General features: G+C 38.9%; 1 protein-coding gene across 1 annotated transcript in view; it reads left to right on the top strand.

The window, feature by feature from the left end:
* LOC128554926 (uncharacterized) overlaps positions 1-11,926 on the top strand; it is a gene marked incomplete at its 3' end in the record, with an annotated part of 43,348 nt that extends 31,422 nt beyond the window's left edge. The window contains exons 7-8 of the mRNA XM_053536259.1: positions 5,697-5,792; positions 11,819-11,926. Of these exons, the coding sequence (XP_053392234.1) occupies positions 5,697-5,792; positions 11,819-11,926 (204 nt within the window). The remainder of the gene's footprint in view (positions 1-5,696; positions 5,793-11,818) is intronic.
* Positions 11,927-15,387: the final 3,461 nt, after the last annotated feature.

Below are 15,387 nucleotides of genomic sequence, written 5' to 3'. Positions count from 1 at the left end.
TTGAAAATCTTCTTGTCTGAAACCACATGGCCTAGGGCTTTGATATTTGGTATGTAGCATTATCTAGTGGTCCTCTACCAAGATTGTTTAAATTATCCCCCTAGGGTTAAATATGGCCCTGCCCCGGGGGTCCCAAGTTTTACATAGACTTACATAGGAAAAAAAGTTTAAAAATCTTCTTGTCTGAAACCACAACACTTAGACTTTTGATATTTGTACTGTAGCATTGTCTTATGGTCCTCAATCAAAATTTTTCAAATTATACCCCTTGGGTGAAAAGAGGCCCTGCCCTGGGGGTCCCAAGTTTTATATAGACTTATATAGGAAAAAGCTTTAAAAATTTTCTTGTCTGAAACCATACGACCTAGGCATTTAATATTTGGTATGATGCATTGTCAAGTAGTCCTCTACCAAAATTGTTCAAATTATGCCCCTGGGGTTAAAAGAGGCCCCACCCTTGTGTCACTTAGTTATTATGTGAGTTATATAGGAAAAAATATTTAAAAATCATCCGATCCTATTTCCAAGACTGTTTAATTATAATTACCTGATGACCCCAAGTAATATGATGTCACTTGACTGTGACCTTGACCTACTGACCTACTTTCTTGTTTTTAGCTCACCTGTCACAAAGTGACAAGGTGAGCTTTTGTGATCGCACAGCGTCCGTCGTCCATCCGTGCGTGCGAGCGTGCTTGCGTAAACTTTTGCTTGTGACCACTCTAGAGGTCACATTTTTCATGGAATCTTTATGAAAATTGATCAGATTGTTCACCTTGATGATATCTAGGTCAAGTTCGAAACTGGGTCACGTGCCATCAAAAACTAGGTCAGTAGGTCTAAAAATAGAAAAACCTTGTGACCTCTCTAGAGGCCATATTTTTCACAAGATCTTCATGAAAATTGGTCAGAATGTTCACCTTGATGATATCTAGGTCAAGTTCGAAACTGGGTCACGTGCCATCAAAAACTAGGTCAGTAGATCAAATAATAGAAAAACCTTGTGACCTCTCTAGAGGCCATATTTTTCATGGGATCTGTATGAAAGTTGGTCTGAATGTTCATCTTGATAATATCTAGGTCCAGTTCGAAACTGGTTCACGTGCAGTCAAAAACTAGGTCAGTAGGTCTAAAAATAGAAAAACCTTGTGACCTCTCTAGAGGCCATACTTATGAATGGACCTCTGGGGGAGACATATTGTTTTTGCCCTGTCTGTCCGCCCGTCCGTCCGTCCGTACATCACACTTCATTTCCGAGCAATAACTGGAGAACCATTTGACCTAGAACCTTCAAACTTGATAGGGTTGTAGGGCTGCTGGAGTAGACGACCCCTATTGTTTTTGGGGTCACTCTGTCAAAGGTCAAGGTCACGGGCCTGAACATTGAAAACCATTTCCGATCAGTAACTAGAGAACCACTTGACCCAGAATGTTTAAACTTGATAGGATGATTGGTCATGAAGAGTAGATGACCCCTATAGTTTCTGGGGTCACTCTGTCAAAGGTCAAGGTCACAGGGGCCTGAACATTGAAAACCATTTCCGATCAATAACTAGTGAACCACTTGACCCAGAATGTTGAAACTTCATAGGATTATTGGTCATGTAGAGTAGATGACCCCTATTGTTTTTGGGGTCACTCTGTTAAAGGTCAAGGTCACAGGGGCCTGAACATTAAAACCATTTCCAATCAATAACTTGAGTACCACTTGACCCAGAATGTTGAAACTTCATAGGATGATTGTACATGCAAAGTAGATGACCCCTATCGATTTTGGGGTCATTCTATTAAAGGTCAAGGTCACAGGGGCCTGAACATTGAAAAACATTTCCAGTCAGTAACTTGAGAACAACTTGACCCAGAATGTTGAAACTTAATAGGATGATAGGTCATGCAGAGTAGATGACCCCTATCGATTTTGGGATCACTCTGTCAAAGGTCAAGGTCACAGGGGCCTGAACATGGAAAACCGTTTTCGATCAATAACTTGAGAACCTCTTGACCCAGAATGTTAAAACTTTATAGGATAATTGGACATGCAGAGTAAATGACCCTTATTAATTTTGGGGTCACTCTATTAAAGGTCAAGGTCACAGGGGCCTGAACATGGAAAACAATTTCCGGTCAGTAACTTGAGAACCACTCGACCCAGAATGTTGAAACTTCATAGGATGATTGCTCATGCAGAGTAGATGACCCCTATCGAATTTGGGGTCACTCTGTTAAAGGTCAAGGTCACAGGGGCCTGAATATTGATAACCATTTCCGATCAGTAACTTGAGAATCTCTTGATCCAGAATGTTGAAACTTCATAGGATAATTGAACATGCAGAGTAGATGACCCCTATTGATTTTTGGGTCAGTCTATTAAAGGTCAAGGTCACAGGGGCCTGGTCATGTGAAATCATTTCCGGAAAATAACTTGAGAACCACTTGACCTACAATGTTGAAACTTAATAGGATGATTGGACATGCGGAGTAGATGACCCCTATTTATTTTGGGGTCACTTGATTAAAGGTCAAGGTCACATGAGCCTGAACAGTGACTTGAGAACCACTAGGCCAAGAGTGTTGAAACTTAGCGGGATGACTGGACATGCCAAGTAGATGATCCCTATTGCAGCCAACCATCAGTGTCTCTTTGACTTTCGCTCCTGACCCCTACTGACTTCTTGCCTATACCACTTGGCATTGGGGGAGACATGCGCTTTTTTGCAAAAGCATTTTCTAGTTTTTATAAGATCTTCATGAAAATTGGTCAGAATGTTCATCTTGATGATATCTAGGTCAAGTTCGAAACTGGGTCACATGCCTTCAAAAACCTGGTCAGTAGGTCAAATAATGGAAAAACCTTGTGACCTCTCTAGAGGCCATATTTTTCATGGGATCTGTATGAAAGTTGGTCTGAATGTTTATCTTGATAATATCTAGGTCAGGTTCGAAACTGGGTCACATGCGATCAAAAACTAGGTCAGTAGGTCTAAAAATAGAAAAACCTTGTGACCTCTCTAGAGGCCATACTTATGAATGGATCTTCATAAAAATTGGTCAGAATGTTCACCTTGATGATATCTAGGTCAAGTTTGAAGGTGGGTCAAGTGCCATCAAAAACTAGGTCAGTAGGTCAAATAATAAAAAAACTTGTGACCTCTGTAGAGGCCATATTTTTTATAGGATCTTTATGAACGTTGGTCTGAATGTTCATCTTGATGATATCTAGGTCAAGTTCGAAACTGGGTCAACTGCGGTCAAAAACTAGGTCAGTAGGTGTAAAAATAGAAAAACCTTGTGACATGTCTAGAGGCCATACTTTTGAATGGATTTTCATGAAAATTGGTCAGAATGTTCACCTTGATGATATCAAGGTCAAGTTCGAAAGTGGGTCATGTGCCATCAATAACTAGGTCAGTAGGTCAAATAATAAAAAAACCTTGTGACCTCTCTAGAGGCCATATTTTTCATGGGTCTGTATGAAAGTTGGTCTGAATGTTCATCTTGATGATATCAATGTCAGGTTCAAAACTGGGTCACGTGCCGTCAATAACTAGGTCAGTAGGTCAAATAATAAAAAACCTTGTGACATCTATTAAAATAGATGTTCCACATCATGTGACACAAGGTACATAACTCTTACACCAATTTTTCATGAATTATGCCCCTTTTTACTTAGAATTTAAGGTTAATTTTGATGTATTTTCACTATATCTCAATTACTACTGAATGGATTTGATTCAGACTTAAAATAGATGTTCCACCTCATCACCCATATCATGTGACACAAGGTGCATAACTCTGACACTATTTTTCTTGAATTGTGTCCCCTTTTACCTAGAATTTAATGTTAATTTTGATGTATTTTCACTATATCTCATTCTGATTGGCTTAGAGCCAAAGGGAAGTAACCTTTTTTTAACCTTTGTACTGAGTTTCTTCCCCTTAAATTCCAGGAATTAGTCTATTTTTAGAAATCCTATTTTTAGATTTTCAATATTTTAGGTATTTTTCTAACTTTTTTATTATAAGTCCTATGTAAAAAGTAAAAACATTTTTCCATGGTAACATGGGTCGGTAAGACACTTTTTTGTATTCACTTTTAGTGTATCTCTAATATTAGAGATTTAATATATTTACTAGTATTACTATACTAGTATTATACTAGTATTACTTATATGTGGAAGCCCAGGATGAAGTACTCCAAAGTATTTTTAAGATTCCTTATGGTTGCCATTCTTCTGTGACAAGACCGTATGGTGGGGGTATGAGTCACTCCTGTGACAGTTCTAGTTTTACTGAATAACACTACCTAACTAACGGACCATTCTATTATTAAAGCTACTGAAACATCGATCACCGCAAAAACGCACTTCACAGTACACGTATATGTACTTAAACAGGTGTATAAATTTTGCCAAATAACAGTTAACGCCATGTATTTAAATTGCTGCCATGCTTTCGTTATTTGATATTTTCCTATTCTGATTTTTGCATTATGCAATCCAACGTCTGAACTTTATGCCTATTGTATGTTATATTTATTTACTTTCTAAACGAACTAAAAAATAAAGATCGCGCTGTATGAATTTTTAACAGGCATTTTCATTAAAATCGACCGTTTTTTATAGAATTTTGTCTACATTTCTTTCGTTATCTTATTATAATTGTTATAGAATTCAAACTACTCTGCATGTCCAAATAATTTCACAAGCGATGATGAAAATATTAAGCTGTAATAGTGGAAAATGAAGGTTCCGTGCGAGTGTTTTTGTATGTATATGTATATCTACGTGGCGCCTACGGATCAAGATGTCTCTGTTTAAACATTTTGATAAAATTTCATGGAATTCCGATTTATAAAATAATTAACTAATTTTAAATGGATTCAGCAGTTCCTGAATTTTGTCAGGATGGGCCAAGGGGTATATATAAAAATATCCGTCCGACGTTAGCTTAGCGTATTTGGTATATGGCCTCATGCTTAATGGCAAATGCCGAAGCGCGGCAAACACGTGACTTTCCTTTTCACCAAAATTTGTTGCTATATATATGGGCATAATATTGCAGCTTAGTTTGATAACTAGCATGATTGTACTAGAAGCTATAGACCAATCTGCTCAGCTCAATTGGTAAAGTGCAGATCTGCAGATCGCCAGATACAGAGTTCGATCCCTGGGCTAGGCGAATGTTCTACCTGACGATTTGGTAAAAGACATTGTGCCTGAAATTATTCGACCTCCACCTCAGATTCATGTGGAGAAGTTGGCAGTAAAATATCTTTATATAAAATAGTTCAGTGGAAGATTGCCATTAGATATCTTTAATTAATAGAGTATTTTAAAAGTCAAAAGTAAGTTGTTGCGACAGGCTTACATTGCAACAGTTTTCCTACCATTGCCACAATGTGTCAAAAATGGATTAAAAATAAAAATATCTAAAAGAAGTTTTAAATTTAGTTTTGTAGTAGAGAATCATTCATCTTGAAAATACGCTGAACACTGCTTCCACCACTCTTTGTTAGTTTTGATATGATCATCGGATGACATATTTTAGGTAGATTTATGAGACTTGGAAAATCTAGCTTTACATAATTATTCATGTTGTAAATCTCCGGTCACATGATAAATCTCCAGTGGCATGTTTAGAAAAAACAGGCCCCTCTCATCTTCAAGTAGCTCAGTGAAACCTGTTTTTCTTTAAAGGAAAACATAAAGGACCCTCATGTACTTACCAGGCTGTGTTCAGAGAATGTACCGACCAAAGTGGTTCTGACTTGTCAACTGCCAGCTATACTGAAGGTCAGATTTTTGTTTTACTTAAACTTATGACATACAGTTTTGTTTTTTGTAGAAATAGTTTATGAATGAAATGTAGTCATTGAAACAATAACAAATCATTTTTATGCTCCATGAAAAAGATTGTCACCTTATATTTAATTTCTCTGTCTGTCCAAAACTTTTGTCTGGATAATGCCTAGTTTTTGAGGGATTTGGCCAAATCTGTGTCACACTACCATATATATGGACATGAATATACCATACCAAGTTAAGGTGTTATGGACCACTAAAATTTTACAGAACAATATTTATTGGCAATAATATCTTGTTAGCTCGACTATCCGTCTGAAGTTTGTGACACGCCTAGCTCAAAAAGTATTTGATATAAATTAATGAAACCTTGCATGAGTCTTTATCATGATATGAACTTGCGCACCTTCTATTTTTTGTCTGGCTCCGCCCCCTAATTTTAGAATTATGGCCCCTGAAATAGTCAAAAATGCACATTTTCACCTTGTGACACGCCTTGCTCAAAAAGTGTTTGATATAAATTGATGAAACCTTGCATGAGTCTTTATCATGATATGAACTTGCGCACCTCCTATTTTTCATCTGGGCCCACCCCTATTTTTAGAGTTATGGCCCCTGAAATAGTCAAAAATGCACATTTTCACATTGTGACACACCTAGCTCAAACAGTGTTTGATATAGATTCATGAAACCTTGCATGAGTCTTAATTGTGATATGAACTTGCGCATCTTCTATTTTTCATCTAGGTCCGCCCCCTATTTCTAGAGTTATGGCCCCTGAAATAGTCAAAAATGCACATTTTCACCTTGTGACATGCCTAGCTCAAAAAAGTATTCGATATAAATTGATGAAACCTTGCATGAGTCTTTATCATGATATGAGCTTGTGCACCTCCTATTTTTCATCTGGGTCCGCCCCAATATTTCCAGAGTTATGGCCCCTGAAATAGTAAAAAAATGCACATTTTCACCTAATTGTGTGCCTCACTCAAAAAGTATTTTATGTAAATTCATGAAACCTTGCTTGAGTCTTTATCATAATGTGACCTTGCACACTTGGCATTCTTCTTGAAAATTTTAGCGTTTATTACAAAGTTACGGCCCTTGAAATAGCCAAAATAGTGGATTTTTTGTTTGTGATGCTCATAACTCAAAAAGTATATGGTATAGAATAATGAATCCATTTCATAAATTTTTTTTTGAGGCTGTACCCCATTAAGATTGCAAACATTTGAATGATTTCCCCTTATTTGTGACAAATGTACCAGTGGGGGGCACACCCTGTGTCCTACAGACACATTCTTTTTCTTTTTCTAGGTCAATTACTAACCTCACTGGGTCAAGTCCCATAACTCTGACATGTATTTTGGCCAAATTAAACCCCCTTTTGGACTTTTTGGAAAGTCCTGGTTAAAGTCTAGCATGCAAGTTACTATCTCCAAAACTAATGCAAAAATTGAATTGAAACTTCATATGTGTCTTCGGGTTATATAACCAGGTGATAGCATCAAGTCCCGTAACTCTGACATGCATTTTAGCCAAATTATGCCCCCTTTTGGATTTAGGAAATCCGGGTTAATGTTTTGTGTGTAAGTACATATAGCTATTATGTAAAGGCATACAGCTTTGAAACTTACTTTCTTTTTTCTTTAAGGTCAATACCCAACCTCACAGGATCGGATCCCATAACTCTTTGTTTTGTATGCCTTGATATATTTTTGACATAATGCTTGCATTTCACCTTTATAGTCTCTGACGCATAACTATACATAGATACAGTAGATGCTCCAGTTCCAGAAGCTTCCCCGTTTCTTTATTGTACCAGGTGTAAAGCTGCCCCTTACAAGGGACTTTTTTCCAAAATGCTAATGATTTTACTCAGAGGAGTGGGCTTTCGAATTCATGATCCCAGGTTTAATATTGGGACTATGTTACAACTAGACCACTGCTTCTGGCCTAAAATAGTCTCGGCTATAAATACTCTGTGATCTGTCAAACCATTTAGCTGTTTAGAATAGTTTCACACCTGTTTGTTTGAAGTAAAGCTAACGTTTACTGCATAATATAGATGTAATAGAGCCAAGATTTTTAGCTCACCTGAGCATGAAGTGCTCAAGGTGAGGTATTGTGACCGGTCATTGTCTAACGTCCGTCGGTGTGCGTCATCAGTCGTCTGATGACGCACACCAATGGACGTGAGACAATGACCGGTCACAATTTTTGCATTAGTGGCCTCTAGAGTGTCAACAAGTCTTGTGAACACTCTAGAGGCCACAGTTGTGACCCAATCTTTATGAAACTTGGTCAGAATGTTTGTCTTGATGATCTCTAGGTCAAATTTGAATATGGGTCATGTGGGATCAGAAACTAGGTCACCAGGTCAAATCAAAGGAAAAGCCTGTGAACACTCTAGAGGCCACAGTTGTTATCTGGGTCATGTGGGGTCAAAAACTAGGCCACCAGGTCAAATCAAAGAATAAGCTTGTTTATACCCTAGAGGGGGCACATTTTTATGCCCCCAGCATCTGCTGATGCGGGAGGCATATAGTGATTGTCCTGTCCGTCCGTCCATCTGTTTGTTCGTTCGGTCGTCTGTCCGTACGAGGTTAACCAAATGGGACCGTTTCTTCTAGCATCAATACCCCTTACTAGAATGACTTGATACTGATGCAGATGTAACCTGTCACCATTCCTCATCTTCAGACATCACCTGACCTCAGTTTGACCTTGACCTCATTTTGGACTTAGGTTGCTTTATATGGGCCATCTCTTGGTTAACCAAATGGGACCGTTTTGTCTAGCAACAGTACCCCTTACAAGAATGAATTGATACTAATACAGATATAAACTGTAACCATTCCTCATCTTCAAACATCACCTGACCTCAGTTTGACCTTGACCTTGACCTCGTTTTGGACCATCTCTTGGTTAACCAAATGGGACCGTTTTGTCTAGCAACAGTACCCCTTACAAGAATGAATTGATACTAATACAGATATAAACTGTAACCATTCCTCATCTTCAAACATCACCTGACCTCAGTTTGACCTTGACCTTGACCTCGTTTTGGACTTAGGTGCAAAATCTATCTACAAGGATGCCACTGGGGGGCACAAGCGTTTATTGAACGCAGCTTTTTGTTGATTCTGTCTTCATAAAACTTGGTCAGAATATTTGTTATCATGAAGTCTTGGATGATTTCAAATCTTGTTCATGTGGGTTAAAAAACTAGGTCACTAGGTCAAATCAAAGGAAAAGCTTGTATACACTTTAGAGGCCACTTTTTTGCTCCAATCTTCCCGAAACTTTGCCAGAATGTTTGTTTTCATGAAATGGACAAGTTTGAATCTGGGTAATATGGGGTAAAAAACTAGGTCACTAGGTCAGATCAAAGAAATGTTTGTTTACACTCAAGAGGCCACGTTTTTTGGTCCAATCTTAATGAAAATTGGTCAGAATATTTGTCTCCCTGAAATCACTAGGTAAAACATGTTTACACTGTTATGGTGTGTTACTCAGGTGAGAGACCTAGGGCCATGTTGGCCCTCTTGTTCTTAAAATAAATTATAGCAGCACATAATGTTCTAACAGTGTTTTATTATAATTATAGAGATTTTCAATAAATCAAAATGTATGAAAAGTAAAAGTAATAATTGTTATTAATCCCCCCGCCACAAGTGCTGGGGGGTTATAGGAATGGTTGTCGTCCGTCCTTCCGTCCGTCCGTCAGTCCGTAACACTTTCGTGTCCGCTCCATATCTCCTAAACCCCTTGAAGGATTTTCATGAAACTTGGGTCAAATGATCACCTCATCAAGACGATATGCAGAACCCATGAATCAGCCATGCCGGCTCAAGGTCAAGGTCACAACTCAAGGTCAAAGGTTTGAGCCTTCCATTTTGTGTCCACTCTATATCTCCTAAACCCCTTGAAGGAATTTTATAAAACTGGGGTCAAATGATCACCTCATCAGGACAATGTGCAGAACCCATGAGTCAGACATGCCGGCTCAAGGTCAAGGTCACAACTCAAGGTCAAAGGTTTTAGCCTTCCATTTTGTGTCCGCTCTATATCTCCTAAACCCCTTGAAGGATTTTCATCAAACTTGGGTCAAATGATCACCTCCTCAAGACGATATGCAGAACCCATGAGTCAGCCATGCCGGCTCAAGGTCAAGGTCACAACTGAAGGTCAAAGGTTTGAGCTTTCCATTTTGTGTCCACTCTATATCTCCTAAACCCCTTGAAGGAATTTTATAAAACATGGGTAAAATGATCACCTCATCAAGACGATGTGTAGAACCCATAAGTCAGCCATGCCGGCTCAAGGTCAAGGTCACAACTGAAGGTCAAAGGTTTGAGCCTTCCATTTTGTGTCCGCTCTATATCTCCTAAACCCCTTGAAGGAATTTAATAAAACATGGGTCAAATGATCACCTCATCAAGACGATGTGCAGAACCCATGAGTCAGCCATGCTGGCTCAAGGTCAAGGTCACAACTGAAGGTCAAATGTTTGAGCCTTCCATTTTGTGTCCGCTCTGTATCTCCTAAACCCCTTGAAGGATTTTCATCAAACTTGGGTCAAATGATCACCTCATCAAGACGATGTGCAGAACCCATGAGTCAGCAATGCCGGCTCAAGGTCAAGGTCACAACTCAAGGTCAATGGTTTGAGCCTTCCATTTTGTGTCCACTCTATATCTCCTAAACCCCTTGAAGGAATTTTATAAAACATGGGTAAAATGATCACCTCATCAAGACGATGTGTAGAACCCATGAGTCAGCCATGCCGGCTCAAGGTCAAGGTCACAACTGAAGGTCAAAGGTTTAAGCCTTCCATTTTGTGTCCGCTCTATATCTCCTAAACCCCTTGAAGGAATTTTATAAAACATGGGTCAAATGATCACCTCATCAAGACGATGTGCAGAACCCATGAGTCAGCCATGCTGGCTCAAGGTCAAGGTCACAACTGAAGGTCAAAGGTTTGAGCCTTCCATTTTGTGTCCGCTCTGTATCTCCTAAACCCCTTGAAGGATTTTCATCAAACTTGGGTCAAATGATCACCTCATCAAGACGATGTGCAGAACCCATGAGTCAGCAATGCCGGCTCAAGGTCAAGGTCACAACTGAAGGTCAATGGTTTGAGCCTTCCATTTTGTGTCCGCTCTATATCTCCTAAACCCCTTGAAGGATTTTCATCAAACTTGGGTCAAATGATCACCTCATCAAGGCGATGTGCAAAACTCATGAGTCAGCCATGCCGGCTGAAGGTCAAGGTCAGAACTCAATGTCAAAGGTTTTAGTCTTCCATTTCGTGTCTGCTCTCTATAATTATCCTAAACCCCCTTCAAGGAATTTTATAAAACTTTGGTCAAATGATCACCTTATCAAATTGATGTACAGAACTTACGAGTCAGCCATGCTGGCTCAAGGTCAAGGTCACAGCTTAGGGTCAAAGGTTTGAGCCTTCCATTTTGTGTCCACTCTGTATCTCCTAAACCCCTGGAAGGAATTTCATCAAACTTGGGTTAAATGATCATCTCATCAAGAGCTCATGAGTCAACCATGTCAACTCAAGGTCAAGGTCACAACTCAAGGTCAAAGGTTTACCCTTTCACTATCCATAACAGTGGCGGGGGATTTAGCTGTCTTTCAGACTGCCTTGTCTAAATGTTATCATAAAGTCATGGTCACAAGGTTGTTACTGACCACAGCTTATTTTATAGATTTTATTGATAAATTTGCAGTTACATGTAATAATGATTGGTTCAAAATGAACAAAAATTTTGTATTACAGTTAATTGCTAATTAAAATGTTATGTCTTGTAACAGGTCTGTTAGTTGCCAATCATGATAAATTATGTACCAAGACAATGACAAGACTGATCCGGCTATGAGTTTACTTTAATTGCTTAATAGTTTGTTCCATATATCTGTTCAAAATAATACTACTGAAGGCTCAAATCAGAACACAAGAGTTGGTCATTAATAAGTATTACTTTAAATTGCAATTGCAGGTGGTCGAAGCACCACAGATGAAAGTACAGTGGATGTGAATGAGACCCCAGATGCTGCACAGGGAACTACAAAAATGGAGATTTCACCCAGTTCTGAGTCGATAAAGGGTAATACAGCACCATGATTTGTGGGTTTATCAAACACATAATTTGAATAAATTACCTTTACCTTGCTATAGTACTTTAGTAGAAAATATTACCAAATAAATTAAAAAGCATTAAAAACAGGGATTTTGCTCTGTGTAATTAAAAAATCTAGACAGCCTGAACATTTTTGGTCATGAAATTTTCATTAAGTTAGTCAGGTAATTGCAAACAAATTTTTATGGTTTGCCTTTTGCAGATGAATTGAAATATGAAAGGTAAAAAATGCCCTGAAATTTTATATGAATGCAAACAACTAACTTTCAAAACAAAACAACAAAATGTTTTCCAATTTTTAGCTCGACTTTCTGAAGAGAAAGTAGAGCTATTGCCTTCGCCCCAGCGTCGGCATCGCCGTTGGTTAAAGTTTTTGATAAAGTCAAATATCTCTGTTACTATCAAAGCTATTGACTTTAAACTTAAAATAGTTATTTACTATCAAAGTCTACACCAGGAGAAACAATCCCCATAACTCTGATTTGAATTTTGTCAGAATTATGCCCCTTTTTAACTTAGATTTTTTTTTTTATTTTGATAAAGTCAAATATCTCTGTTAGATTTTTAATACCCCGCCGTGGCGGAGGGATTATAGGAATGGTCTGCGTCCGTCCTTCCGTCCGTCCTTCCGTCCGTAACAAATTCGTGTCCGGTCCATATCTCCTAAACCCCTTGAAGGATTTTCATGAAACTTGGGTCAAATGATCACCTCATCAAGACGACGTGCAGAACCCATGAGTCAGCCTTGTCGGTTCAAGGTCAAGGTCACAACTCAAGGTCAAAGGTTTGAGCCTGCCATTTTGTGTCCGCTCTATATCTCCTAAACCCCTTGAAGGAATTTTATAAAACTTGAGTCAAATGATCACCTCATCAAGACGATGTGCAGAACCCATGAGTCAGACATGCCGGCTCAAGGTCAAGGTCACAACTCAAGGTCAAAGGTTTGAGCCTTCCATTTTGTGTCCGCTCTATATCTCTTAAACCCCTTGAAGGAATTTTATAAAACTTGGGTCAAATGATCACCTCATCAAGACGATGTGCAGAACCCATGAGTCAGTCATGCCGGCTCAAGGTCAAGGTCACAACTTAGGGTCAAAGGTTTGAACCTTCCATTTTGTGTCCGCTCTATATCTCCTAAACCCCTTGAAGGATTTTCATCAAACTTGGGTCAAACGATCACCTCATCAAGGCGATGTGCAAAACTTATGAGTCAGCCATGTCAGCTCAAGGTCAAGGTCACAACTGAAGGTCAAATGTTTGAGCCTTCCATTTCGTGTCCACTCTATATCTCCTAAACCCCTTGAAGGAATTTTATAAAACCTGGGTCAAATGATTACCTCATCAAGACGATGTGCAGAAATTATGAGTCAACCATGCCAGCTCAAGGTCAAGGTCACAACTAAGGGTCGAAGGTTTGAGCCTTCCATTTGGTGTCCACTCTGTATCTCCTAAACCCCTTGAAGGATTTTCATCAGACTTTGGTCAAATGATCACCTCATCAAGAACTCATGAGTCAGCCATGTCAACTCAAGGTCAAGGCCACAACTGAAGGTCAAAGGTTTCAGCTCTGTATCTCCTAAACCCCTTGAAGGATTTTCATGAAACTTTGGTCAAATGATCACCTCATCAAGACCTTGTGCAGAATTCATGAGTCAGCCGTGTCAGTTCAAGGTCAAGGTCACAGCTAAAATCAAAGGTTTTACCCTTTCACTATCCATAGCAGTGGCGGGGGATTTAGCTGTCTTTCAGACTGCCTTGTTTTTTTATAATTTTGATAAAGTCAAATATCTCTGTTACTATTAAAGCTTTTAACTTGAAACTCAAAATAGTTATATACAATCGAAGTCTGCACCAAGAGACACAATTCCCATAACTCTGGTTTGAATTTTGACAGAATTATGCCTTTTTTAGCTCAAAGTGCTCAGGGTGAGCGATTGTGATCGCTCACCGTCCGGCATCCATCCGGCGTCCGTCCGTCCACACTTTCCTTTAAACAACATCTCCTCCTAAACCAACAGGCCAATTTTGATGAAACTTCACAGGGATGTTCCTTGGATGGTCTTTTTTAAAAATTATTCAAAGAATTGAATTCCATGCAGAACTCTGGTTGCCATGGCAACAGAAAGGAAAAACTTTAAAAATCTTCTTCTCAAAAACCAGAAGCCCTAGAGCTTAGATATTTGGTGTGAAGCATTGCCTAGTGGACCTCTACCAAATTTGTTCAAATCATGACCCCGGGGTCAAAATTGACCCCGCCCTAGGGGTCACTTTATTTTACATGGGAAAATCTTAAAAAATCTTCTTCTCAAAAACCAGAAGCCCTAGAGCTTAGATATTTGACAGTAGCATTTCCTAGAGGACCTCTACTAAAGATGTTCAAATCATGACCCAGGGGTCACTTGATTTTACATAGGAAAATCTTCAAAATTTTTCTAAAAATAAACAGAAGGCCTAGAGCTTAGATATTTCACGTGTAGCATTGCCTAGTGGACCTCTACACAATTTGCTCAAATCATGACCCCCAGGGTCAAAATTGACCCCGCCCCAGAGGTCACTTGATTTTACATAGGAAAATCTTCAAAAACTTTCTAAAAATAAACCAGAAGGCCTAGATCTTAGATATTTAACGTGTGGCATTGCCTAGTAGACTTCTACAAAAAAAATTCAAATCATGACCTCCGGGATCAAATTGACCCCGCCCAATGGGGTTACTTGATTGTACATAGAAAAATCTTCAATTTTTTCTAAAAATAAACCAGAAGGCCTACAGCTTAGATATTTGACATGCAGCATTGCCTAGTGGACCTCTACAAAATCTGTTCAAATCATGACCCCCGGGGTCAAAATTGACCCCGGCCCAGGGGTCACTTGATTTTACATAGGAAAATCTTCAAAACATTTCTAAAAATAAACCAGAAGGCCTACAGCTTAGATATTTGACGTGTAGCATTGCCTAGTAGACTTCTACAAAAAAATTTCAAATCATGACCATCGGGGTCAAATTGACCCCGCCCCATGGGGTCACTTGATTTTACATAGGAAAATCTTCAAAAATGTTCTAAAAATAAACCAGAAGGCCTAGATCTTAGATATTTGACGTGTAGCATTGCCTAGTGGACTTCGAAAAAAAATTTCAAATCTGGACCCCTCAGGGTCAAATTTACCCAGCCCCAGGGGTTACTTGATTGTATATAGGGAAATCTTCATAAATTTGCTAAAAATAAACCAGAAGGCCTAGATCTTAGATATTTGATATGTTACATTGCCTAGTAGACTTCTACAAACATTTGTTCCATTCATGACCCCCGGGGTAAACTTGGCCCCGCCCCAGGGGTTACTTGATTGTACATCAGAAAATCTTCTAAAAAATTCTAAAAATCATCAGTTTGACATTTGAAACATGTAGCTCATATTACTCTGGTGAGCGA

Source organism: Mercenaria mercenaria, unplaced genomic scaffold (genome assembly GCF_021730395.1).
Source record: "Mercenaria mercenaria strain notata unplaced genomic scaffold, MADL_Memer_1 contig_877, whole genome shotgun sequence".
Lineage (NCBI taxonomy): Eukaryota > Metazoa > Mollusca > Bivalvia > Venerida > Veneridae > Mercenaria > Mercenaria mercenaria.
Note: the sequence above shows the minus strand (reverse complement) of the source record. Positions and strands in the feature narration are given on the sequence as shown.